Source organism: Ochotona curzoniae, unplaced genomic scaffold (assembly GCF_017591425.1).
Source record: "Ochotona curzoniae isolate NIBS_2020 unplaced genomic scaffold, NIBS_Ocur_1.0 contig_2294, whole genome shotgun sequence".
In the NCBI taxonomy this organism is placed as follows: domain Eukaryota; kingdom Metazoa; phylum Chordata; class Mammalia; order Lagomorpha; family Ochotonidae; genus Ochotona; species Ochotona curzoniae.
This window is the reverse complement of record NW_024465405.1, coordinates 6,212,863-6,240,813: the sequence shown is the minus strand read 5'-3', so window position 1 is coordinate 6,240,813 and position 27,951 is coordinate 6,212,863. Positions and strand designations below refer to the sequence as shown.

At 51.8% G+C, this 27,951-nt stretch overlaps 2 protein-coding genes across 4 annotated transcripts in view; one reads left to right on the top strand and one right to left on the bottom strand.

Moving 5' to 3' along the window:
- Window positions 1-510: 510 nt before the first annotated feature.
- On the bottom strand, window positions 511-27,158 carry SEPTIN2 (septin 2). Of its 3 annotated transcripts, XM_040972392.1 has the most exons (14): window positions 26,378-26,448; window positions 17,981-18,008; window positions 16,603-16,723; window positions 13,722-13,808; window positions 13,047-13,170; window positions 10,204-10,338; window positions 9,962-10,079; window positions 8,410-8,511; window positions 7,996-8,141; window positions 7,674-7,676; window positions 7,000-7,083; window positions 6,085-6,142; window positions 3,317-3,419; window positions 511-2,122 (listed from the first exon to the last, which is right to left on the bottom strand). In XM_040972392.1, exons 2-13 carry the CDS (start codon window positions 17,987-17,989, stop codon window positions 3,318-3,320), a joined length of 1,089 nt encoding a protein of 362 aa, XP_040828326.1. In that variant the 5' UTR covers window positions 17,990-18,008; window positions 26,378-26,448; the 3' UTR covers window positions 511-2,122; window position 3,317. The 3 variants fall into 3 exon arrangements, with proteins under 3 accessions (XP_040828326.1, XP_040828327.1, XP_040828325.1); XM_040972393.1 differs by lacking the exons at window positions 7,674-7,676; window positions 26,378-26,448 and adding an exon at window positions 27,034-27,158 and having other exon boundaries at window positions 17,981-18,011; XM_040972391.1 differs by lacking the exon at window positions 7,674-7,676.
- LOC121151154 (high density lipoprotein binding protein) overlaps window positions 26,946-27,951 on the top strand; it is a 42,970-nt gene continuing 41,964 nt past the window's right edge. The window contains exon 1 of the mRNA XM_040972387.1: window positions 26,946-27,074. The gene's annotated coding sequence lies outside the window, so the exon portion shown is untranslated. The remainder of the gene's footprint in view (window positions 27,075-27,951) is intronic.

The window sequence follows — 27,951 nt, the reverse complement described above, 5'->3', positions numbered from 1 at the left end:
AGACACGTGCTGCTACAGGGGTGGGTGCCCCATCTCCCCTCTGTCCTGCTGTGACTGCAGGACCAACCATCATCCTGGAGTGGAAACCAAACGCTCGCATGTGGGCAAACCCAGGTGGACTACCTTCTCCGTGGGTGAGTTCCTTTAGGATCCCGCCTGAGGGTGCCGAGCCTTGCTCACGACAGGGCTGACTCCACAGGAGTGGCCACTGGTAGCAAGCAGGTGGAAAGGGCAAGCACAGGAACTGGGAACACCCAGGGGTCCAGGCATGTGGCTCCGATGTCCCAGGGATGGAGGGACATGGGACCTCCGGAGACTTTCCTTCAAGGTAAGGCTGGCCTTCTCCACCTCTCTCCACTTCCTCCTAGCCACTGTGCCCTCCTTCTCCCATGCGCTAATCACTGTTACCAGGCGGCCTGTGCCTCCAGGCCTTTCTCCATCACCTGCTATGCAAGAATTCCAACTTCATCTCTGCTGTGAATGGGGCAGGACCAATGAGAACTACTCACCTCATACTAAACAGTGCTTTATTGATAAAAGTTAGTTTACATGAATACAAAATTGCTGTGTGAAGTGTGTTTTCCAAGTACAATGCTCTAAGAAAAAAAAAAAAGCAATCATCTAGTAGCTAAAGCATGTATTTGATATATTTGACTTGCGCAGAAGGGAATGTGGACGCTGGTCACAGCCAGTCGGCCCAGCTGTGAGCCCTGACCGTGGCACTGGTGGCACTGGGCCCAGGGAGCAGTTCTGGACGACACAGGGTTTAACACTGCCCGCCAGCAAAGGCATTCTCCTTCAGCAATTTCCCTTTTAAAGCACACCCTCGAGTCACACAGAAAGGACACACAGCTTGGACTCACCGATGGGCACTGACCAGGCTGCTTGCTGAGATCCCAAACCATTACAGTGTATTGCTTTGGCTAAATCTAAAGCCCCTGGCCGAGGTATTTTCGCATCTCTGTAAATGAGCACACTTTCTGGGTCCAATGACCTACAGCTGAGAAAGCGAAGGGCCTGGGTGCAGTGCACGGCAGACGTGTGCCTCAGCCCAGCCACACTGCAGATCCCAATCTCCAAATGCGCTCAGCTGTCTAACGCAGAGTGCACAGGGCAACCACTGGTCACTGGTCTGCAGGAAGCTGGAGGCCGCAGCCCAGGCTGGGGGCCCTGAGTGGAGGGAAATAAGGACTAACATCCCTGCTTTCCTCGAGCTGCTCAACCCCACAGTGGGAGGTTCCCACATGGGCTCAGCTGCTAGGATAGGACCTTCCTGGCTAACCACAGGAAGCACCTGGCTGCTGAGCTGGGCCTCCTATGCTGGCAGACACAGAAGACAGCAAAATGCAGCAGCTGCTGGAAAACAGCTGGTTCTGAACAAGGTGACCACTAAATTTCCTTAGAAACTTTTTAAAAAACTGAAGAGAATACAAAGTTACTGAATCTAGGCACTTAAGAGCTGTAGTGAGCTGAATTCTACTCTGCTTCCTCATCACAAGGTGACCAGTGACAGCGGCTGGTGGCTTAAAAATGACCCAGGGACCTCCTCAAACACAGCTACCAGCTGAGATAGGAACGTGTTTCCTTCACCAGCTCTCCTCTGTTTGTTCTGGCGGACAGGTGATTGTGTGGGTGGATTAACAGCACCCAACTACAGCAGCTGAGCTGGCTCTGGCTCCCAAGCTGTGCCCGGCACGCCTTCCCGAGTCTCCTGGTCCCCATCAGCACATCTCCCCTCATGGTTACCTGTCTCGGCTGGCCAGGAATGTGCTGGGCACACGGGGAGGTCCAGGCACAAACCAGGGGTGCCCCTCACGCCAGGGCGAGTCAGGCCAGCAGATCAAGATTCAGCCTATATGTTGGGCAATTCTTAGATGTCAAGTCTGGTTAGTGGTTAATTCAGAAAGAAAACAAGAGCTCACCTCACAAAATTTAAAGTGTAACAGTAATGACTACAAATGCTAAAGATACGTCAACGGCATACAAAAGGAACCCACACGTTAAGTTTAAAAAAATTAAATTTTCAGGTGCAGAAAACAGGCACTGAGACGCGGACGGCGCCTTTGGTGATGTAAGACACGCACCGCAGGACCTGGCCGGAATGACTCCAATAAAGGATTTTCTGGAAAAACAAAACAAAGCACATTCAACTGCAACTCACGCAATGCTTACAGATTTAACTATTATTTTTCTGAATAATAAAAACAAACGAATTAAACAAAAAGTTCAGTTTCCATGACCACGAGGTTAACTAAATCAGTGTCATTCATGAAGCCATTATACACTAGAAAATACACAGAAATACCATCTCTAAATGTCAAGCTCTGATCATTTTATCAAGTTTCACCAAGAGCAGTGAAAATGCGCAGCCCAATCTCAGCCCGACCTGCCTTTGAGGAGTCCTTGTTCCTTTCCACTGCCCCGTCACCCCCGCCCAAGATTTGGAACTGGTCAGGTCCAGAAGTTGGGAGCGAGAAGCCAGGAGGCACCATCTCTGGCCACGGGAGCACTGGCAAATAGTGTCTGAAAGTGGGAAGTCAGCGTAGAGTCATCAGGATTGTTCTAAGGTTTTAGGGGACACAGCTGACTACAGCTGAGCCAGCTTCATTGATGCACTTCTATTTTACAACAAATGCTTCAGCCAACCAGTGGCAGGGCTTTGGGTCTGTGACCAGGACAGTCTTTCATGCTCTGTCCACGTGTCATGGTGGCCTCAGACACTCCACATCCAGTCCTCTCTAAGTTGTAAATCCCTCAGGACTCTCAGGCCTCCAGGCCCCTCGTGGGCCCACTTCACTCTTCCAGGCCCTGGCATCCTTGCAGCCAAGACTGACCTACCTGCCTTCACCCAACTACCTGACTCCTCCTCTCTTCCTCAAGGGGTGACCAGCAGTGACCAACTGGACACTTCTGAATCCCTGAGCGACCACAGGCCCACAAAGGTGCACACAAGTGCCAGAGCGCTCCGAGGACAGAGGCATGGCAACCCTCATCCAAAGGGCATTCCCACCACCGCCCTTAGAGGAACCTTCACTTTGGCTTTGTGCAAGGTGTTTTCATAACGTTTTGCTCTCTTTGAAGAGCTAACAGTTTCGACTCTAACCACCCCATTTCAGTTACACATCTTTACTGGAAAGCAGTGGCCTAAAGGAGTGCTGTTCCCAGGAACAAGGAGTCCAGTGATGCCATGAAGGCGAGCCAAGACCTCAGGAGCTGACCCTGCTCTTGGAGGCGGCACCAAGCCAGGGTCAGGATCCCGCTCTGTTCGTGGGGAAGGTGCAGGTGTGTCGGGCCCCGAGCCATGCTTACACCTCACCTCACACATGGTGGCCAAGTGCCGCGCTGTCACCGTCCCCGCCTTGCATCTGCAGCTGCATTTGTGCCTGCATCCTGGCGATCATCTCCTGCATGCGGCGAAGCTGCAAACAGCACACAGGGACATCACCTCTAAAGACTGACCCATGCTTGACCAAAAATGAATGACTCCACTGAATATACAAGGAACTCTTTAAAATCAGTAAACCATCAGACCACCACACAAAACCAAGCAAATAAGGGTCTGCAACTCAAAGCAGTACTGAGGACAGGGCAGTGATCCATGGTCCCCACTGGGCCAGTGAGGTAGGGCAGTGGGTCAAGGTGCGGCTTGTGCTGGTTTGCACCCGATTAATGCACTGGAGAGGGCAGTGCGTGGAGCTCTGGCCGTTGCAGGCACAAGGGGAGAGCCCCAGTGGGTACAAGATCCTCCTGTCTTTGGCTCTCATCATTCTGCCTTCGAAATAAATCAATAAATCGAGGATGAAGAAACAGGGGGAAGAAAGAAGGGCTTCCAAGAAAGTCTTACAAAGAGGCTACCCACATTTTTCTCACTTAAATGTCTGATACACACTGAATTACTTCTGTGAAAACAGTGAGCCTCTGCCTTCTAAAAGGCAGGCCTAGTGTAAGATTTAGTGTATAATCAGTCTGTATTTAACTTTCACCACTTACCTATAACATATTTGTATGAATACTTGTACTTTAAAAATTTGGGCCTGGCATAGTAGCCTAGTGGTTAAACCCTCCCCTTGTACATCCCGGGATACCATATGGGTGCCAGTTCATGCTTTGGCCGCCTGGCTTCCCATCCAGCTCCCTGCCTGTGGCCTGGGCAAGTACTCAAGGATGGGTCTCCCTGCACACACTCGAGAAAAAAGCTCCTGACTCCTGGTCAGCTCAGCTCCAGCTGTAGTGGCCACTTGGGGAGTGAACCAGCAGATGGAAGATCTTTCTCTGTCTGTCCTCCCCTCTATATATCTGAGTTCCCAATAAAATTAAATAAATTTTAAAAGAACTCAACCTGACATGTGGGTGGCAGCAGCCCAAACCCTTGCGCCATCTTCATTGCTCTCCCAGGTATATAAAAAGGAGTCTGCATGGCAAGTAGGAGCGGGCAGGCCCCGAGTCAGCACTCACATGGGATGCCAGCATCAAAGTTGGTAGCTTAATCCCCACCACATGCCAGTCCCACATCCTCATGTTCCTGATCCATCCCTCCCTCCATTTCTAGATGATTGAGTTGAAAGGCAATTACACCTAGAGAGAGAAAGAGAGAAAACCTTCCATCTGCTGGTTCCCTCCCCAATGGCCACAATGAGCAGGTAGGAGCCTGGAGCCTCTTCTAAGTTGCCCACCAGATGCCCAGCGGCATGGTCCATCTATTGCTTTCCTGGGCCATTTGCAGGGAGCTGGATTGGAACTGGAGCAGCTGGGCCATGAGCCAGTGCCTGTATGGGATGCCTGTGTTGCAGGCAGATTAACCCACTACTCTGCAATACTTGCCCTTTAACTTAGTTCTACTTACCTACTGGATCAGCCTGTCAGGCTATCAAACCCAGTTTTCATAACCAGTAAAACCATTTCTTTCCAACGTTTATTATCTGTGCTGCCGAAGCAAGCAAAGTAAAGCCATTTCTAATTGGAACATTTTTGGAGGAAGCAGAATTTTCTTATGCTTATTTATTTTAAAGCAAGTGCTAGAATTATTTTGCCAACCTTCCCCTAAGGTAAACCTGACCAACACAACTTCTCTAGAATTTCTGCATCACATTGAAGATTAATTTAGAGCTGTGATGTTTCACCCTACCTATAAAATCATGTACTGCCATTTTTACAAACGTCTCTGGAGCCGAGATGTGTGCATCTCTGTCAGACGCTTGGGGCCCAGCTTCCCGGGAGGGAGACGAGGAGCAAGAACTCGAGTCCCTCCCTCCCATATGGACACGTGAACCGAGTACTGGCTCCCGGCTTTAGCTTATCCCAGTTCCACTGCAAATTCATGATGTACGCCAGCTGATTAGATATTTGTCTCCCAATTTAAAAAGTCTGCCTGTAGGGCCCGGCGCGGTGGTGCAAGTGGTTAAGGTCTTCGCCTTGCACGCCCGGGATCCCATATGGGCGCCGGTTCTAATCCCAGCAGCTCTGCTTCCCTTCCAGCTCCCTGCCTGTGGCCTGGGAAAGCAGTGGAGGACGGCCCAAAGCTTTGGGAACCTGCACCCGCGTGGGAGACCCGGAAGAGGCTCCTGGCTTCGGATCGGCATAGCATCGACCGTTGCGCTCACTTGGGGAGTGAATCATTGGACAGAAGATCTTCCTCTCTGTCTCTCCTCTCTGTATATCCGCCTTCCCAATGAAAAAATAATAAAAATAAAATCTTTTTTTAAAAAAAGTCTGCCTGTAGGAGAACTGTTTTCAGAACCTTAATTTCTTTCCTATATATTTATTCTTAAATTCCTGCTGATAGCTACAAATAACAGCACATTGTATTCTCTAACTGGTGTTGCTTACATAAAAGGAAATGGTTTTGGGATCTCTTGCCAAAATCAGTCACATTATTGCTTTCTGTTCCCAATACTTCAATTAAATTGACACTGGAGAGTAAATGAGGTAATGTCACATATAAAGTAGTATTAAGTCACTTGTGGATACCGGTACAACACATGGGGACAGTGTACTAACAGGTATGTAAACCACACGTGGATACATGTGCAACACACGGGCGCACAGATATACTACACAGCTCACAAGGTCCCAGACTTGGCTTACCTCAGCCTCCTTCTCCAGCAGGATCTGGTCTTTGCTCATGTCTTCCTTCTCCGCTTTCCTAAGAAGCAGAAACCCCAAGTTCAACTCTCGGATAGGTATTATTTCTATCCAAGAAGCCCGAAGAATATTCTGCTGTAGAATTCTGAGAAACATCACCTATCTTAATTTGTGTATGTTTATAATTTTTTCATTAAAAATAGGAGGAATAGGAAGACACAATGAAATAGGAATAAAGTGGTTTTCCTTGGATTAGCTGGCATGAAGGCCTGTGCTTTCTACTGCTCCTCAGGAGGTGACTTCTGGGAGCAAGCACAGGGCCTGAGCCCAGGGACAGAGAAGCAGGCCAGGCTCCAGGAAGGGGCTGCGCAGCCTCTAAATCCTTTCTCCATGTCAGACCCCCAGGTTAACAGCAGAACAGATCAGACTTCAGCATGGGCTCCATGTATCTACGGATCCTCAAAGGACCAAAATGGGAGGGTGGCTGCAGTGCAGCAAGTGCTTTGATGTTTACTAAGGACCAAGCACAGACATGACTTTCGATACACATCAGGCAACCAAATGCCAGTCTCACAGAAAAGCCCACCAGGGAAGGCAGGAGGGGGCAGGCTGTGTGACCTGAGGAGTACCCACGGAGAGCTCACGCACGGCTGAGTGCTGCTGAGAGGCCCTGGGTGTGGGGTCCTCATCCTTCCTTCCAATCTCTGTCTATGTGTTGCTGAAGCAAGACCCTCACCTTTCCAACTACCCATCTACTAAAAGGCTGTGATAGCATCATGTGTGGCATAGCTTCTATCCCCTGGGAAGCCTAAATCGACATCCCACGGAGCCTATTAGCCAAGAGAGATGGCTGGGCAGAGTGGGAGCCCAGGATTCAGGGTGGGACAATGCAGTGCAAGGGGCCATGCGAGGGAGGACCTGCCGCCTCTCTTGAGCCTCTCGGAGCGGAAGTTCTCATAGTGCAGGTCCTGGGTCACCTCCTGCAGGTCCTGCATGTGAGTGCTGGAAGAGAAAAGCATACACAGAGTGACTGCAGGCACAGGCATTTCCAGAGGAAAACAAGTCACCGAGTGTGGGGAGACAAGCTCACTGGGCATTCAGTACCCAGCTTTGCTTCCTGACACAGTGACCCACACACAGTGCTAAGGCCTTTATAGGGGACCCTGCCCCAGGCCAGCACCATGGCAGAGGCAGAGGCCAAGGAGATGGGAGGAATTACAAGGCAAATACATTTTTTGAAAAGAACTTATGAAACATGCAACTCAGTCATGATTCCTTAAGCTTAGAATCTTGAAGCGACTCTTATCACAGTCAGCTGGTACACTCCAATCCCACAGAAACAGAACTTAACCCTCTTCACCCCAGGAAGCACCGTTCCTTTCCATGGTTGGTTTCTGTGGCTTTCTCACATACTTGGGCCCTCATGAATCAGTGCACAACACAGCATATTCCTGTTTATTCAGGCTGGCAGAGGGTGGGTTCCCGGTCTTCTGTGAGAGTTCTGCTGTTCCTGCTCTGGCAGCCACCCAGCTGAGTACACTCAACATCTTCCATGACCTTCATACTACACTCCCAACTCACTAAAAAACTACCGGCTTCGGGGAGATGCATGTGGCCTATGTAGCAAGAGTCATACTACTCATCTGAACACCTGTGATGAGAAGATTCATGTGGTATTCCGGTAGTCTGCTATGGCACATATTTGTGCACAAGAGAGGACTCTGGGTGCTGCAGGGGAGGTCAGCCCTGCTCAGTATAACAGGGCTGAGGCTGAGGAACAAGGCCCTTTTGGCAAGCAGGCTCCTTGAAGCCATGCTGGCAAGCAGGCCGTGGCTGCCAGAGGTGTGGCACACTAGGCAGTGGCCCCGGGGGTACCCGAGGGAGAAGCACGACTCTGGGGATCAAAGGTCTTACATGAGCATTGTTCTGAGCTTCAGAAAGTCGTTGTGCTCAGGGTTCTCCACCTCCACGACACCCCACGGGTAGAGGCGACCTCTGACCTTCTTGCCTTTCGCTTCAATCAGCTGGTTAGATCCCACCACAGAGAACGGGATACTGGCCTAGGAAACAGAGGCAGTGGCTGACAGGGCATGAGGGGAGCACCCTGCACCCTGCAAGGTGTGCAAAGTGTACATGTTATGTCACGCAGGTACTTCCTAAAAAAGTGAGCACGCAATATTATTTCCAATCCCTAGGCGACAGCAACAGTCAAACGCACTGAAAGCAAAGCATTCTCTGCACAGAAGCTTCAGCCCTTCCCCCAGCCCACGCCTTCCAGGGCCTGGCCCAGCCAGAGTGAGGACCTACTGGGGCTGCAGCGGCTAGTACCTTGAGAAGTCTAGTCTGTTCTTTAAAGTCCTCATCCTCATCTGATTCCGCATCAGGCAAGTGATAGATTTTGATGTTATGTTCTTCAATTTCATCCAAAATCTGAAAGAATAATAGAAAAAGGATCAGTTTTACTAAAATATATACGCTTTTAGCCAAATATGGAAATATATTAAGTTACCCCCACTTCAATAGGGTCAAACTGATCACTAAAATTGCTTTCCAATGACTTTTAAAAGTGCCAAGAAGTGTTTATGCTAGACTATCACGGGCTGCTCCATGAGAGAACTAACCGTGTCGGCGGTCAAACAGGACCACTGAAGGTCCCTGCACCTCTCACTATCCACACTCACCCATCCAGGAGAGGGGATCCAGAGCAGGGGAGATCCTGAGAGTGCAAGCAGAGGGCCAGAGGGCACTCCCAGCAGTAGGCCAGGGTCAGGGGAGAACACGGAAGCTTTCCAAGCTGACCCATGCCCAGGCAGTAGTCCTGAGCGGCCTTTAGGGGAGTACAAACGGGTTGTCCGTGACACAAGCCTTCTGTCAGCAGCTCAGTCCCCTCAGCCACACCTGCTGGCAGGAGGGGCCATGGAGATGCCAAGGGACAGCAACACAGGCGAGGGTGGGGGAAGGGCCTACATCTGCTCAGGATAGCTGGATGGGCCTTGGGCCAGGAAGGGCCCTCAAGACACCTGGTACCAATGTGGGCTCCAGAATAAGGCCAGCTACCTACGGCCTGCATGCCACACCCTGGCTTTCATTCTTTTCAAAGATTTTTGCTCAATCCTGGGATACAATGAAGAGGAAGTGGGATTTGCTCTCCTGCCTCCCACCAATGCTGACATACGGGATCAATAAAGGCAGGGCTGACAGTGGGAGGAGAGGTCTGAGATGTAGGTGATAAGCAGACCTTCTAACACTATGAAGCGCAGAACAGCAAAGAATCAATGACGCAGAGGAACGGAGGACAGGCTGGGGGACGAGCACCGAGAGGGGAGGACCAGGAGGTGCACAGCGCTCACAGAAGGCAGAGCCATGTAATGGCGCCATGCTTCAGCCTTGCATGCAGTGGGTTCCCACATGGGCACTGGTTCATGTCCCGGCTGACCCATTTCCCATGCAGCTCCCTGCCTGTGACCTGGGAAAGGAGCTGAGGATGGCCCAAAGCCTTGGCACCTTGGATACACATGAGACCTGGAAGAAGTTCCTGGTCCCTGGATTCAGGTCGGCCAGGCTCTGGCAATTGTGGCCACATGGGGAGTGAATCAGCAGATGGAAGATCTGTCTCTCCTTCTCTCTAAAAATCTACCTTTCCAATAAAAACAAATTTTTAAAAAGAAGGCAGAGTCCAAGACTGCCATCAAAACACAATTAAAGATATTGACTTTAATTGTGTCAGATGCCAGGGTTCAAGGATCGGGAAGGCAGGAAGGCAGAAAGCAAAGCAAGCTCTGGGTCCAAGGCCAATAGGGAGAACCTCCAAGAGAACCAGCCATCATGGACAAGCCCAACAAGACATCCTACCTGAGGGCAGAGCCAGCCTGTCACTCACCCTTTTCTTCAGTCGCTCCCGTTCCTTCAGAGTGAGGGTGTCAGCTTTAGCAATGACAGGCACAATATTCACCTTATTGTGTATGGCCTTCATAAACGCAACATCCAAGGGCTTCAATCTAACATTAATTTTAGAAGTGTCATGTTTTAGATAAACAGACCACATACACTTTCCATTTTTCAAAATTCATAAGACACAGTCTGAAGCAAACATGTGGAAACCCAGAGAAAGTAACTGCTCACCCGTGGCCGAATGGTGAGATGAAGTAGAAGCAGCAATGCACCCGGTTGTCAATGATGTGCCGCCGGTTCAGGCCGCTCTCGTCATGCAGGTACCTTTCAAACTGCTCGTCAATGTAGGAGATGATGGTCTTGAAGCTGACACACAGTGACACTGGCTCAGCAGTGGACACACAAGCCTCACCAACTTCAAAGAAAAACCATTTCCCCAGCACTCCCAACAAATAGGCATGAGCTAGTGACTCACTTTAAAAAACTTATTTATCTGTCTGAAAGGTAGTTAAGCAGTGTGAAAGAGAAGTATATAAAGACCTTTTATGTGTGGGCTCACTTTCCCAATGACCGCGAACCAGGACCTTCACCTGGGTCTCCCCCATGGCTATAAGGGTAGTGATGCAGCATGGGTGCTAACTATCATTTCTGAACCAAGAGCACTTCCTGATACTCAGGAATGCTCAAGAATACACCAGCATTGATGTTCAGATTGTAGACAGAGATCTCAGCATTGCTAAATTCTTATCTTATAGATTTTAATAACTGAAAAAATGAACAAAGCTTACAAATACCCTTTGTATTCATACCTATAAATGTAGCTAGATAATAAATCGAACTAATAAAACACCTTATATCACAAGAAAGAACCACCTTCCAAAAAAAGCAGAGTGACTCAGATTCTCAAGTCTAAATTTTCTTAAGTACTAAAAGTCAAAAGGTGTACACAGACAGCACTGAGGAGAGGCAGAGTCAGCACTGAGGAGAGACAGAGACAGCACTGAGGAGAGACAGAGACAGCAGTGAGGAGAGGCAGAGTCAGCACTGAGGAGAGACAGAGACAGCACTGAGGAGAGACAGAGACAGCACTGAGGAGAGACAGAGACAGCAGTGAGGAGAGACAGAGACAGCAGTGAGGAGAGGCAGAGACAGCACTGAGGAGAGACAGAGACAGCAGTGAGGAGAGACAGAGACAGCAGTGAGGAGAGACAGAGACAGCACTGAGGAGAGACAGAGACAGCAGTGAGGAGAGACAGAGACAGCAGTGAGGAGAGACAGAGACAGCAGTGAGGAGAGGCAGAGACAGCAGTGAGGAGAGACAGAGACAGCACTGAGGAGAGACAGAGACAGCAGTGAGGAGAGACAGAGACAGCAGTGAGGAGAGACAGAGACAGCAGTGAGGAGAGGCAGAGACAGCAGTGAGGAGAGACAGAGACAGCAGTGAGGAGAGGCAGAGACAGCACTGAGGAGAGGCAGAGACAGCACTGAGGAGAGGCAGAGACAGCACTGAGGAGAGACAGAGACAGCAGTGAGGAGAGGCAGAGACAGCAGTGAGGAGAGACAGAGACAGCAGTGAGGAGAGGCAGAGACAGCAGTGAGGAGAGACAGAGACAGCACTGAGGAGAGACAGAGACAGCAGTGAGGAGAGACAGAGACAGCACTGAGGAGAGACAGAGGCAGCAGTGAGGAGAGACAGAGACAGCAGTGAGGAGAGACAGAGACAGCACTGAGGAGAGACAGAGACAGCACTGAGGAGAGAGAGACAGCACTGAGGAGAGACAGAGACAGCACTGAGGAGAGACAGAGACAGCAGTGAGGAGAGACAGAGACAGCAGTGAGGAGAGACAGAGACAGCAGTGAGGAGAGGCAGAGACAGCAGTGAGGAGAGGCAGAGACAGCAGTGAGGAGAGGCAGAGACAGCAGTGAGAAGAGACAGAGACAGCACTGAGGAGAGGCTGAGGCAGCAGTGAGGAGAGACAGAGACAGCACTGAGGAGAGACAGAGACAGCAGTGAGGAGAGGCAGAGACAGCACTGAGGAGAGGCAGAGACAGCAGTGAGGAGAGACAGAGACAGCAGTGAGGAGACACAGCACTGAGGATAGAGGGTTATCTAGTCTTCCAAGGAATATGGCTGTGAGGGGGAGCAGAGGAGAAGGCAGAGAGGAAGGAGGAGTGAGGTACACACAGCCACATGGTGCAGGTGGGGGTGAAGTGCGACATGGTCAGACAGTACAAGGAGAGGGGAAATTGATACAGTCACATGGTGCAGGGAGGGGTGAGGTAGACACAGTTGCATGGTACAGGGTAGGTGAGGGAGACACACAACTTCATGGTTCAGGCGGGTGTGAGGTGGGCCACAGCCACATGGTGCAGGGAAGGGTGAGATCGACAGAACTGCATGGTGCTCGCAGGGGTGAGGACACGACTGGACGGTACAGGAAGGCTTCCTCCCGTCCTACTCTCTTTGTGCAGTTTTCTGATGCTCACCACAGGTGGGACTGGGTCTGCAAGAGCCTGTGTGCCTGAGCTCCTGCTCTTATTGGCGGGAAGTTACTCTACGCAAGTACCATGTGCTCTGTCACCCACCCACCCACCGACTCAAGTCTCATTCCCTGGCCTGATTAAGGGTGCCAGTGTAGGCAGCCTAGGGGTGGTGGGCCTTGTACACTACACTCACACACAATGTGCTCTAAACACACAGACTCAACCACAACACTCAGCAGGACAGTGGTCAACTCAAATCCCTTGGAATGGACCAGACAGGGCCTGGTATGATGGCCCAGGGCTGAATCCCCACCTGGCATGCACCAGCATCCCACTTCCCATTCAGTTCCCTGGGAAAGAAGTGGAAGATGGCCCGTAGTCTTGGGACCCTCACCCACATGGGAGACCTGAAAAAAGCTCCTGGCTCCTGGATTTGGATCAGCTCAATTCTGGCTGTTTGGGGAGTGAACCAGTGGATGAAAGATCTTTACAGTATCTCCTTTTCTGTATAAATCTGCCTTTCCAGTAAAAGTAAGTAAATATTAAAAAAGAAGAATCCACAGAAATAGCTGCCTTGGGGGGCCACATACCAATCCCTGCAGTTGATGGCATCACCGTAGCCAGGTGTGTCCACCACAGTAAGGCGCAGCTTGACACCCCGCTCTTCAATCTCAACAGTGGAAGCCTCAATCTGAACCGTTCTTTCAATTTTCTCTAGAAAAAACCAGAACAAAGCACAAGGATTGTTAGAATGATCCCACAGTCAGCACAGGAAGGGTTGAAGCTAGGATTCATATGTTGCTTCAGAACCTAAAGATAGCTGCAGTTTCTGCTCCTGGGAAGATGAGAACAACGTATAAGCTCACATCTACAGGCTGAACTGCTGTGACAGAGCCAGCTGGCCCTACTGCAGCAGGCCTGTGCTAGGCTCTGGCACTGTGGTCCTTACCTGCTCTACCATGTTCCTGGGTGCCCCGGTTCCTGCAATAGTCTTCTGCATACAGAGCATGGTTTATGCGTAAGGCATCACCACTTGGCCCTCTTACTGCGTATGTTAAGACAGGCAGAAAAACTGTGCCTCCGCTGTACAAAGAGAATACATGCAAAGGAGGCAGGTCCATGGAGCCACACCTCTAACTGGGATCCTGAGATCTGGACCTGGGGGCAGCCCACCTCCCACCGCATAAGACAGTCTCCTTGTTCAAAACAGAACACAGAGCTCCACAATCAGCAACCGTCTTGCAGATTCAGAGCCAGTTCTTTACCTGCAGCTCCTGGGATGATTCTCTCAGGGTACAGGTCAGTCAGGAACAGGCTGTTGATGAGAGTTGATTTGCCAAGTCCCGATTCACCTTCAAGCGAAAAGCAGCATGTATCACAACCTCACCCACAAGCTGGAGACTGCTGCATGCCCACTGAGGCCTGTGATGGGTTAGCAGGGATGGGCCTGGGCTTGGCCTGCGATGCAGTTCATGAGGTGCCACGGTCTCCACTTCAGATGTGGAAATGGATGGCAGAGACCACTAACTCATCCAAGGTCCCAGGAACTAGGAAATCAGGTCTGCGCAGTGACCACCATCTGCAGGGTACACTCCAGTCTTGTCTTCCTTTTCCAATAAACAGAATGCCATGTAGGTCCTCCCATTCACGAAATCCTGCACACATCGGCCAACATTACTCATGCTCTCTCAGCTGCAGGAGAGAGCGGGCCAAACCTGCCATCTTGTGGACTCATGGGCTGCACCTGAAAGCCCCACTCACTCTTCACACATTGTGGGAAAACGCCATGCCAGGCCATATCCCTGTTACATGACGTGACATAATCTGGAAATATGTATGTGTGAACACAATGTATGTAAAAAAAGGAATGAAGTTGGGGTTGGCACAGTGGCATAGCAGACTAATTCTCCACCTGCAGTGTCTGCACCCCATAAGGGTGCTAGTTCATGTCCCGAATGTTTCACTTCCCATTCTGCTCCATGTTTGTTTGTAGCCTGGGAAAGCGGCAGAGGACGGCCCAAAGCCCAAGAACCCTGTACCCATGTGGGAGACCTAGAGGAAGCTCCCGATTGGTTCTGCCCTGGCCATTATGGTCATCTGAGGAGTTGGCCAGCAGATGGATAAGCACTCTTCAAAAAATGTTCCATGTCCACACATTTTCATAATTGGAGTGACCACAATTTTTAAAAATTTATATATATATATTTTTTAATGATTTATTTATTTTTATTGCAAAGTCAGATATACAGAGAGGAGGAGAGACAGAGAGGAAGATCTTCTGTCTGATTCACTCCCCAAGTGACTGCAATGGCTGGTGCTGTGCTGATCCGAAGCCAGGAGCCAGGAGCTTCTTCCAGGTCTCCCTCATGGGTACAGGGTCCCAAGGCTTCGGGCTGTCCTTGACTGCTTTCCCAGGCCACAAGCAGGGAGCTGGATGGAAGTGGGGCTGCCGGGATTACAACCGGTGCCCATATGGGATCCCTGCAGGTTCAGTGCAAGGATTTAAGCTGCTAGGCCACTGCACCAGGCCCAATTTTTATATATTTTTTAAAAGTTCACTTATTTTTATTGGCATATGCCACATATATATATATGGAGGTACAGAGAGAAAGATCTTCCATCTGCTGATTCATCCCCCCAAGTGGTTGCAATGGCCAAAGGAACTAATCTGAAACCAGGAGCCAGGAGCTTCTTCCAGTTCTCTCACACAGGTGCAGGATTGTAAGGCCTTGGGCTTTTCACACCTGCTTTCTCAGGTCACAGCCAGGGAGCTGGACAGGAAGTGGTACAGCCAGGGTACAAACTGGTGCCCACATAGAATCCTGGTGGTAGCAATGGAAAGATTTAGTCACTATGCACTATGCTATTGCTGAGTTCAGTTTTTAAAAAAATTTAATCAAAAGACCAACTGTTATAGAGGGAATGATAGAGTGAGAGAAAGCTCCCCCCAAACGGTTTAATCAATTCCTAAATATCTGCAGCAGTCAGAGGTGGGCCAGGCCAATGCCATATGCTCCAAGCCAGGAAGTGCAAGGCTGGGAGCTGGGCCTCCCATAAGACAGCAGGGGCTAAACACCTGCTTCCCAGGCCATCGGCAGCAGAGCTGCTAGGACAGACAGCATTCATGTGGGATGCAGGCGTTGCTGGCTGTGGCTTTAGCAGCTGTGCGGCAGGTCTCTCCAGGCAATCCCATCTAGGGCAAGGATCTTCAGCATGACGCACTGAGTATTTGTTCCTAAGCTACGGTAGTACAGACAAGCCTCAGGAAGTTACTCTGTTGTCTTTACATCAGTCATGTTCTGTCAGGTCACATGCAACCTGTAACAGTGACAACAGCTGCTACTCATTGCTCCATTTCAGAGGTGTTTAGCTAATCAGCTTGGAAGTAAATTAAAAAGCAAGAAAATCTTGGATACCAGCATTGCAGACAGTGGCTTTATCTGCTATGTCACAATACTGGCCCTAAAACTGTCACTTATTTGAGGTACATCCACTATTGTAATTTTAGGAGTTAATAACTTTATTTTTGCTGAAAAGCCAAATTTTTACAGAGAAGAGAAACAGAGAAAGATCTTCCAGCCTTTGGTTCATTCTCCAAATGGCTACAATGGCCAGAGCTTAGCTGAACGAATTGATACCAGGAGATTCCTATGGGTCCCCATGTGGGTGCAAGGTCCCAAGCTTTAGGCCATTCTCTGCTGTTTTTCCAGGCCATAAGCAGGGAAATGGATGCAAAGTGGAATAGTCGGGACATGAACTGGCTCTTAGTAGTGGATTCACCTACTGAGCCACTGCACTGGGCCAAGAAGTTAATAGTTTCTAAAACGAGGATTAGATATCTTTACTAAATATAAATAACAATCTGCATAACTTCCCTAATGTGACTTTCTGGGTGAGGCATCTGGGAGCTGACACCAGCTCAGCAGCGGTGGCAGGCCCATCAGGAAGCTTCCCTGGGCTGGACAATGTCTCTGAGACAGGTCACCTCGCTAGCCAGCAGCAGGCCACAACGTGCTGTGCGGCTCTGCCCATTACGCTGCTTAGAGCTCCATGTAACTGTGCTCAGCAGAGCAGTTGGCTAGCTGCTGCTGATCCAAGGGAAGGGCAGACCGGGGGTGAGGGACAAGCTGAAAAGGGATTTCTTACCAACCACCATCAATGTGAACTCAAAACCTTTCTTCACTGATTTTCGGTGAACTTGATTGGGAAGATTTGCAAATCCAACATAGCCGGGAGTTTCCGGATTTATAAACTGAGTTGGCTGTTGCTAAAATAAAATTTGAAGAAATAGTTAATAAACACTTTATTGTGTGCTTTTGGGATATATCAGTAACACATGTGACAAAAATATGTAATCCGTTCTCACAAAAATAAATATATATAAATAAATTAACACTTGTATTAGAAAACAGGATATTAATTAGCAGCAGTAAAAGAAAAAAAAATCTAACTTCTTAGGTGTATGCAGAGCTAAAATTAACATGATTTTAACAGCCCAGCAATATGTCCACGATACATGCTGAATTCCTCTTTGTGTAAGCTCAAATCTTGACTTACAAAACAGTGTCACAGCTCACAGCTGGCAGTGGGTTCATTCAATAACTTGCCCAAGAACAGCTTCCAGCCAGCTTGGACAGGTGTAATGCTGCTGTGAAAACACCCGGGACCAAGGACTCTTCCTCCCCTCTCTCCTCTTAGTAGAGCCGAGCCCCACAAGTGAGGCAGGCAGGTTGGAGACCTTCAGAGGCTGAGGAAGGGAGCCTCCAGCCCAGCCCCAGCCCAGGGACAGAGTCTTGGTGCTCCCTGACAAGAGAACGCAGACACGAGAGGACAGAAGGCACTAGGAAAGGAACAGCAGAATCTATGCAGTGACATGCTGAAAATACATTAATTGATTAATGAATTGAAAACAGGCAAGATACAAAAGTGTATTTTGAGGGGATTATACCTTGTATGAACAGCAGATGACTAGTTGGCTCATAGTGACCTAAGCAGGCTACATTACTACTGATATACTTAGTAAAAAAAAAAAAATAGGGAACTGGTGCAATGACTCAATGAACTAATCCTCCAGCTCCAAGCACGGGGATCCCATGTGGGCACCAGTTTGTATCTTGGATGCGTCACTTCCCATCCAGCTCCCTGGCCGTGGCCTGGGAAAATAGCACAGGATGACCCAAGGCCTTGGGACTGCCCCTGCGTTGGAGACCCAGAAGAGGCTCCTTGGTCATCTGCTCAGCTGCAGCTGTGCAGCCATCTGGGGAGTGAACCAGCGGATAGAAGATCTTTCTGTCTCTCCTCTCCGTAAATGTGCCTTTCGAACTAAAATAAACAAATCTTAAAAAAGAAGAAAAAAAGGAAACTTGAGAATGAATGCTCATTGTTGTGGTAACTTAACTAGAATTCTGTCTTAACGAGGCAGACATGATCAGTTATTAAAGACTACTCAGGTAATGTCAGCGCAAACCGCCTGTAACCATGACGCCTTCTCCACATACAGCAGGCACACCAAGTGTGTTCTCACCTTCGACATCCTTTCTGATGATTCTTGTCTGCTTGAAGAAAAAAAAAAAACAAAGAGTAAGTAACAGCATGGACTGATGTGTAAAGAGACACGTCTACTTTCTATCTCAGCCTCTCAGTGACTCAGACATTTGCAGAAATAATGGATCAATCTGCTCCAGTTAAAGACAAATTAAACACAAAGTGAATAAGGCAGTTACACATCTATTTCATATCCCGAAGGGTCTAAACGCTCCCTCCCATTCTGAGGACACACCAGCAACCAGGGAGAACGAGGGAAGTATGAGCCTTCTCTCTCTCTCTGGTCTCCTGGGGACCAGACGTTGACACTAGCGCCTGGAGAGGCGACTGGAGTGCTGCAATGTGACCTGCCAAGGGGTCTGGGGGGACCCTTCAGTGATAGGGCCAAGAGCGACACTCCACTACCCTGAGGTCGTCTGGGGCTTCAAAACACCTCATTGGCGTGTCTTCACATTTGGTTCAAATCTCAGTATTTCCTCTGGAATGCATCTACCCGATTACCTTGGAGGAAACTCCGTGTGCCTGGCTTGGCTGGTCAAAGAAAGACAGCTGACCCCAGCGGCTGTAACCCCAAGGCTAGGTACCGCTGCACGCAAGATGACCCAGGCAGTGGCCTTGGTTCACTCCTCCTCCTGAGTGTCACCCAGTGGGCACAGTCTGTCTCTTAGGAAATCTAACAACTAGAGTTTACTTGGAGAAAAGGGACCCACGAAGGAAGAGAATTTCAGGAACCCAAGCCATCACTTTTAAGTCTGAAAGAAACAATTTCACATTGAGATAAAAATTCAAAAACACAGCAATAAAAACCAGCGGGAAGAGGGAATGTGACACTGTGGCTAAGCCTCCACATCTGGCGCTGCCATCCTATACAGGCACTGGTTCAAAGTCCCAGCTGTTTAAAACTAAGAGGCAAAGACAAACAATCCAGGGATTGGGGGGGGGGGGCCTGCCATTTGGTATGGTGTCTAGGACATCCCCTCAAATCAAAGCGTGCAGGTCTGAGTCCCAGCTGCAGCTTCCTGCCCATGTGCCCCATAGGAGGCACGAGCACCTGCATTCCCGTCACAGGTGAGACACCCACACTGTATTCCCACCCCCAGACACCTGAGGACTAAGGGAGCCCAGCAGCAAAGAGACCTCTGCTGCTCCTCCTCACCCCCAGGTGTGCGCTCTGCCTCACCCCCGAGGTGTGCTCTCTCTCACCCCCGAGGTGTGCGCTCTGCCTCACCCCCGAGGTGTGCTCTCTGCCTCACCCCCGAGGTGTGCTCTCTCTCACCCCCAGGTGTGCTCTCTCTCACCCCCAGGTGTGCTCTCTCTCACCCCCAGGTGTGCTCTGCCTCACCCCCGAGGTGTGCGCTCTGCCTCACCCCCGAGGTGTGCGCTCTGCCTCACCCCCGAGGTGTGCTCTGCCTCACCCCCGAGGTGTGCGCTCTGCCTCACCCCCGAGGTGTGCTCTGCCTCACCCCCGAGGTGTGCTCTCTGCCTCACCCCCGAGGTGTGCGCTCTGCCTCACCCCCGAGGTGTGCTCTCTGCCTCACCCCCGAGGTGTGCTCTCTGCCTCACCCCCGAGGTGTGCTCTCTCTCACCCCCAGGTGTGCTCTGCCTCACCCCCGAGGTGTGCGCTCTGCCTCACCCCCGAGGTGTGCGCTCTGCCTCACCCCCGAGGTGTGCTCTCTGCCTCACCCCCGAGGTGTGCTCTCTGCCTCACCCCCGAGGTGTGCTCTCTGCCTCACCCCCGAGGTGTGCTCTCTCTCACCCCCAGGTGTGCTCTGCCTCACCCCCGAGGTGTGCTCTCTGCCTCACCCCCGAGGTGTGCTCTGCCTCACCCCCGAGGTGTGTGCTCTGCCTCACCCCCGAGGTGTGCGCTCTGCCTCACCCCCGAGGTGTGCGCTCTGCCTCACCCCCAGGTGTGCTCTGCCTCACCCCCGAGGTGTGCGCTCTGCCTCACCCCCGAGGTGTGCTCTCTGCCTCACCCCCGAGGTGTGCTCTCTCTCACCCCCAGGTGTGCTCTGCCTCACCCCCAGGTGTGCTCTGCCTCACCCCCGAGGTGTGCTCTCTGCCTCACCCCCGAGGTGTGCGCTCTGCCTCACCCCCGAGGTGTGCTCTCTGCCTCACCCCCGAGGTGTGCGCTCTGCCTCACCCCCGAGGTGTGCTCTCTGCCTCACCCCCGAGGTGTGCGCTCTGCCTCACCCCCGAGGTGTGCTCTCTGCCTCACCCCCGAGGTGTGCTCTCTCTCACCCCCAGGTGTGCTCTGCCTCACCCCCAGGTGTGCTCTGCCTCACCCCCGAGGTGTGCTCTCTGCCTCACCCCCGAGGTGTGCGCTCTGCCTCACCCCCGAGGTGTGCTCTCTGCCTCACCCCCGAGGTGTGCGCTCTGCCTCACCCCCGAGGTGTGCTCTCTGCCTCACCCCCGAGGTGTGCGCTCTGCCTCACCCCCGAGGTGTGCTCTCTGCCTCACCCCCGAGGTGTGCGCTCTGCCTCACCCCCGAGGTGTGCTCTGCCTCACCCCCGAGGTGTGCTCTGCCTCACCCCCGAGGTGTGCTCTCTGCCTCACCCCCGAGGTGTGCTCTCTGCCTCACCCCTGAGGTGTGCTCTGCCTCACCCCCGAGGTGTGCTCTCTGCCTCACCCCCGAGGTGTGCTCTCTGCCTCACCCCCGAGGTGTGCTCTCTGCCTCACCCCCGAGGTGTGCGCTCTGCCTCACCCCCAGGTGTGCTCTCTGCCTCACCCCCGAGGTGTGCTCTCTGCCTCACCCCCGAGGTGTGTGCTCTGCCTCACCCCCGAGGTGCGCTCTCTCCCTCTCTTGCTCACATCTCAAGTGTTGTCTCCCTATAACCCTCACATCTGAGGTGTCCTGCCATTCTCTTTCTTGAATTCTTCTCACAGAGACAAGAATTTAGTATAAATACCAGGGATCATACCCCTCAACCATTTCTCAATCATCTCACTTGTTCAGTTAATCAGAATCCAAGTAAGATGCCGACAACATTCCGTTTTACTCCACTTCTTGAAGACAACTTTGAAGAGCTTGGTGAATGCAGTCTGCTAAGATTTTAAAAAATAAAAGCAAGAACTTTCTGCTGACAGGAATGAATGAATGCACAGACAACACAAATACTTTGGTTAAAGAGACAGAATTTGGGTTTCCAACTTGGGCCCCCTTACAGCATGGCTCTTGGTGGGAAAGGTGGTGAAAAGGGAGTTCTGCCATCAACACAGTGGTGATCCTGGAGTGAATTTCAGGAAGCCTCCTAAGGACTCAGATCTGGAATCCTGCCGTGAAGGAGACAGGACTCCAGGCATGCACAGCAACCTTCCTGGGCCACGTCCTCAGAGGTCATCTAGAAAACCTGCCTACCAGCTCAGGTACCTATGCACCTGTCACCACTTTCAAATATCCAGATAGTCAACGTGTATGAGAAGGTGTGAAACTCCAAAACAATACAAAGAAATGGGGGAGAAACAAGATGATGGAGTAGGGCAAGGACACATTTAAACAGACAGAGCATCATTAGCCAGGTGAACCGAGGAGGGCACATTCCAGGAAATAGGAGAGGACAGGACAATGGCAGAGGGGCACCTGGAGACTGACAGACACAGGAAAGCAATGGAGACAGAGGTGGTGTTGCAGTGACCAGACACCACAGCGGCACTCACCGAGTGGTGATCTGAAGTGCACCAGCTGCCAGGTGGGGAGTTCACCGGGAACTCAGGAGGTGAACCTAAAGAACTGCCCATCCTGCTGATCTGTTTGATTTGACCAGAAGCAGAGAGAGAGAGAGAGAGAGAGAAGCAGATCTCAAACAGACGGTGCAGGAACAGGGTGGATTTCACAACTCAGATTTCCTACCCCCCACCAGACCCAAATCGGGAGCCACTTTGCGTAGGGAGGCTTTGGGACAGGATTGCACATACACTAAGCTGGGAATGAACTCATTTCTGGCTCAGTAAATAGCAACGACATAACATCCTACAGGTTCTATCCAAAATAGGTCCAGGTAGCCCCCAATGGCTAGCAGAATTCCACCAGTAGCAGAAATCACCATTTTGTACAGTGGCAATGGATGTGAGACTACAGAGACAACAACAAGCTATGCATGCGCTGAATTGGGAGCAAATTCACTTCCAGCCCAGTGCATTGCACTGGCCACACAGGAAAAATAATACTACCATGGCATCTTATGACTCAAAATAGGTCCGGTGGCCCTCAGATCTAACAGCTATCAGGTTCCAGCAAGATTGGCACCGCCAACAACCTGGCTATTTAGGACACTTGGTGTCTTCCTAATCCTGGGAACTGCTCCAACCAGAAGTAGCAGAAAGGTTACACAGACAATGGTGCAACCCCAGCACGGGATCATAGGAAGTGCAGAGTGGTGAGCCAGGAGTGGGGAGGCCACAGAGACCATGGTGGAAGTCTAACATAAGAACCTGGACCCAGAACTCACTGAAGGGAATGGCATAAGTGATTGCAAACAAAGAGCAGTGTACCAACCACAAGTAAAACTGAATTACACACAGCTTAGAAACCTGCCCCAAGGAGAAGAATTTGATAACCAGAAGTACAATGACCATGAGCAAAATAAAGAGACAGAAGCAAAATGAATACTACTGAAGATTCCCCTGCAAAGGAGCAAAATGCTTTGCCCATCTCAGAGATAAGTGAGGAATACATTGAGAAAATGGGGGATACAGAATTCAGAAAACTCATTATAAAGTTTCTTATCAACAAGAAGCACATGCAAGAATTTAGCAACATATCATACAGAATATAAAAACACTGAAACAAAATCAAGTTGAATTACTTAAAATGAAGGACACAAGAGAGCAAATTAAAAATCCAGTGGAGGGCCCGGCACGGTGGCACAGTGGTTAAGGTCCTCGCCTTGCACGCCCGGGATCCCATATGGGCGCCGGTTCTATCCCGGCAGCCCCGCTTCCCTTCCAGCTCCCTGCCTGTGGCCTGGGAAAGCAGTCGAGGACGGCCCAAAGCTTTGGGACCCTGCACCCGCGTGGGAGACCCAGAAGAGGCTCCTGGCTTCGGATCGGCATAGCATCGACCACTGCGCTCACTTGGGGAGTGAATCATTGGACGGAAGATCTTCCTCTGTCTCTCCTCTCTGTATATCCGCCTTTCCAATAAAAAAATAATGATAATAAAAATAAATCTTTCAAAAAAAATCCAGTGGAAAGTCTCAGTAATAGAATGAACTATTATAGAAATAGAAGAAATAATCTCAGAATTGGAAGATATTTCTTGTCACAATGGGGAAAAATAAAAAAGCTGGAAGCAGAGCTGGGTCAAGTTAAAAAAAGTATTCAAGAATTAAGACACACTATTAAGAGGTCAAATATAAGAGTTATGAGAGTTCCAGAAGGTGCAGAAAAAGGAGCTGGTTTCAAAAATGTATTTAATGAAATAATAAAGGACAAATTCCCTAATCTGGAGAAAGGATTGGGAAAGAACATCCAGGAGGACACAGAACTCCCAGCAGGATTAACCAAAAGCAATCTTCACCATGCACAAGATCATCAAGTTCTCTTCAATCGAATATAAGGAAAAGATCCTTAAATGTACAAGTGGGAAAAAAATCAATTGACCTAAGGAGGAATGGCAATCAGACTCGCAGCTGACCTCTCACAGGAAGCTCTACAGGCCAGAAGAGATGGAGCGACACATTCCAGATTTTAAAAGCAAAAAACTGTTGGCCCAGAATAATGTACCCAACAAAGCTTTCCTCTGTCTTTGAAGATGAAATAAAATTCTTCCACAGTACAGAAAAGCTCAAAGAATACACCCTCAGATTTGCCCTGCAAATGATACTGAAAGATGTTCTCATCACAGAGAAAAGGAATAGCATCCACCAAAACCAAAGGCAAATTTAAATAACATCCCAGTAAAATAGCAGGAGACTAAACCAATTAGCAACCCACTGCTAAAATAGGATGAAATTGCCACCCATTCATATTAACCCTGAATGCAAATGGCTTAAACTCATCAATCAAATATGGATTAGTAGATTGGATTAAATGAAACAAAGTCCATCTACTTATTGTCTACAGGAGACGCACCTCACCAACAAAGATCAGTGGAAATCACAGCTCATGGATTTTTTTAAATGATTTATTTATTTTTATTGAAAGGCAGATATACAGAGAGGAAGACCCACCCCCCTCCAAGCAACGGCTGGAGCTCAGCCAATCCAGAGCCAGGAGCCAGGAACTCCTCTGGGTCTCCCACACGGGTGCAGGGTCCCAAGGCTTTGGACCATCCCCAACTGCCTTTGCAGGCCACAGCAGGGAGCTGGATGGGAAGCAGGGCCGTCAGGACTAGAACTGGCACCCATATGCAACCCCAGGCGTGGCGTACAAGGCGAGGACTTTAACCACTATGCTATCGCGCCAGGCCCAGCTCATGGATTTTGGTATTTTCATTTCTTCAAAACACCTTTTCTCCTTACATTTGTCACTGACTGATAGATCATACAGCAGCATCATTTTCTTCAAGGTTCTTGATTTTTTAATTTCTTTAGCGACACATTATTCATTCAGTAGCATGCTATTTAACTTTGCGGCATTGTACATTCCTTTTTTCCCCTTCCTGTTGTTGATTTTGTTTTGTGGCTTTTCACTTGGGCGGATGTATAGTGACCGTGGTGGAGACTGACATGGCTAGATGAGAGGATACGGTGCAGTGTACATCTCTACCTCTGGATCGAGGATGGGCTCCGAGCAAAACTGCTGGATGTGTCATGACAACAGGATGCTGGACTCTCTGCCACTGTCTGTGCCCACAATGATGGACTTATGACAATTTACAAGGAACTACATTGTTGTAATGATATGGGGGAACTTGGTGTGTGTGTGTGTGTGTGTGTGTAGGGAGGAAGGCTTAGGGAGGAGTTAGAGGAAATCCCAGGGCCTATGGAACTGCATCGTAAAATGATGATAAAAAATGAAGAAATAATAGGGGCTGACATGACGCAGGAAGTTAAGCTGTGACCTGCATTGCTGTCTTCCCACTGTGAACGGGGGTTCTAGTCGCAGCTGTTCCATTTCCATTTGAGCTCCCTGCTAACAGCCTAGGAAGGTAGAGGAAGTTGTCCTGGTATCTGGGCCCCTGCATACACAAGGGAGACGCACATGGAGTCTCCGGTTCCAGCTTATAGCCTGGTCCCATCCTGTAACTGCAGCAATTTGAGGAGTGAATCGACAGACTGAAGATGTGCCTGTCTCTTTCCAATTTTGTCTTTCAAGTTAACAAACAAATCTGTTCATCTTTTTCCTTTAAAGTAAAAAGTATCACTGGAAGAAGAACACAGCAGGGTGCCCATCAGGCAACTCATAGGGCTTTTTTTTGTACTAGCAGTGATGACCACACAACAAAAACGGAAAAAATTGCCTGCACAACAGTTTAGATAGACCCAACAAATTCAGCAGGAAAGAAGTAAACCAGAATGCTCTAATCAGACTCCCCTAAGCCGGACAAATGTGAAAAGATAAAGGCCTAAGGCAAGAACAGCGCAGTGCTGGTGCAACAGCTCTTACCTGGGGGACAGGGCCGTGCCACGGTGCTGCTCCCACACACTCAGTCCCTCAGCCTCACTGGCCAGGCTCTGCTCACCATCACTGAGCACTTCCACCACGCAAACCAAGGCCCACCTGAACCCCTGCTCCGTGTGGTGTGGACGGGCCTCGCCCCGCTCCGTGTGGTGTGGACGGGCCTCGCCCCGCTCCGCGTGGTGTGGGCAGACCTCACCCCTGCTATGTGTGGTGTGGGCAGACCTCACCCCTGCTCTGTGTGGTGTGGACGGGCCTCGCCCCGCTCCGTGTGGTGTGGACGGGCCTCGTGTCCAGCCGAGCCCTTGCAGCCCTTGCTCAGGGTCAGCGGTGGCACCCTGGCATCACGATGGGCCGGTACCACCACCAGCGCCAAATGGTGCCCATAAAGGCCACAGGAAAGTCCCCGGAAGGAACCGCGGATTCCGTTCCCAAGACCGGAGGCCACGGAGCAATCGGACATTGTAAGAGGGCAGCGGAGGGGACAGGCGAGGACGTTCCCCGCTGCCCCAGCACCCACATCGCAGGCATTCAGGGGGTGAACGTCCGCAGAGGAGGACTCCCGCCTCTCGCATTCCAAGGGCACGGGCGCCAGAAAGCCGCTCCCACGACCCCACGGTCTCAAGCTCCCGGGCAACCTGCCCGTTCCTGCTCCGGCTGGCGGCGCGCGGCCTCCCGACTCGCCGAGCCCGGGCCTAGCAGGCTCGAGCTGGGGGCGGCCCCGGCAAAACGGCCTCTCGGGATGGAGGGGCCGCCGAGAAGCCCGCACGCCCCCGCCACCCTCCGGAAGGCCTGCGGCCGCGCACCAAGCAACACTCACCGACCGGCGCCCACAGACACGGAGCCCTTGGACCGCGCCGCTGCCACGCCCAGCGCCCGCCCCGATCCCGTGCCAACTCCTTCCGGGCCGGCCGCCGACCGCCCCGCCCCCGGCCTCCGAGTGCGCAGCCGCAGGCCAGCCTCCCACCCTGTTCCCACCCCCGGTCTGTCAGTGCGCAGGCGCAGGACGGCCTCACGCCCCGCCTTTCGGCATTCGGTTTCTCGCCCCGCCCCACCCTGCCTCTGAGTGCGCAGGCGCAGACCGGCCTCCCGCCCCGTCCCTCGGCATTTGGCTTCTCGCCCAGTCCCCTCCCACTGCCTGAGTGCGCAGGCGCAGATCGGCCTCCCGCCCCGCCCCTCGGCATTCGGTTTCTTGCCCCGCACACCCGGCCTCCGAGTGCGCAGGCGCCGCCCGGCTTCGCCCCGGTCCCCAGACCTCCGAGTGCGCAGGCGCAGCCCGGCCTCACGCCACGCCCTTCAGCCGCAGGCCTCCGAGTGCGCCGGCGCGGGCTCCTGCGTGGTACCGCCTCTGCGCAGGCGCCGTGCCCCTCCCACGGCGGTTGGCCATATAGAGGCTGGGGGGCGGGGGGAGGTCAAGCGGCGCCTCTTCTCCTTTACCAAGATGGCGGCCTGTCCCCGTTTGGCCACGCTTCCTACCTTGTGAGCTTGGTGTCCTCACGCTGATAAGAGCGGAGCAGGTAATGCGACTCTTCGTCTCGCGGGCAGCTGGCGGAGGGGCAGCCGGGGGGCGCTGAGGCAGTGGGAGGACAGGACGGAGGGCTGCCGGCCGTGCAGCGACCCCGGGGCGGGGGGTCCTGGGCGTTCGAGCGTCTCCTCCAGGAAGATGGCGGCAGCGCCGAGCTGCAAGCGCCGCGGCGGAGCCGAGCCGGCGACCGCGAGCCGCTGCGCGGGGCCCTTCTGGCCCGTGCCCCGTCGTCTCGGTGGTGCGGGGCCTCGCCCGCATTGGCTGCGCGCGCGTCACGTGGGCCCGGCACAGACCATAGAGTCGGGCGTGCGTCCGGGAGAGGCGGCGCTCCTGCGCCCGGCCGTGGCCCGCTGTTCCCCGGGAGGGCAGGGTGGAGCTGGCATGGTCCCAGGTGTTCTCCGGCCTGAGTCCCGCGGTGACACGTGGGCCCCCTCCCCGGCTCATGTCGCCCCTCGTCACGGGGTGAGTCATAGGGAGCTCCCCAAGCCCCGGGGCAGGTGCAGTCCCCCGGCCCATGTCGCCGGGTAGATCGTGGGGAGCGCCCCTCGAGCTCAGAGTCCCGAGGTGGGTTCAGGTGCAGCCCCCCGACCGTGTTACGGGGTGAGTCGTAGGAAGTGCCCCGGTGCAGGTGCAGACCCCCCCTCCCCCACCGGCCTGTATCGTGGGTTGAGTCTGGGAAGCACCCAGAGGCGTACGCTGTGCACGATGTGCTTGTTCAGGGTTGGCCTGACTTGGCATGTGGAGGCCACCTGAGGCCTTATTGTGTGTTAGCAGCGGGACCCTGGCTTCCCCTGCAGACTGGCAGGCCGAGTCCCCATAGGGGCCAGCTCCTGTGTCTCCCACCCCCGCCCTGTGTGTGATTTTAAGGT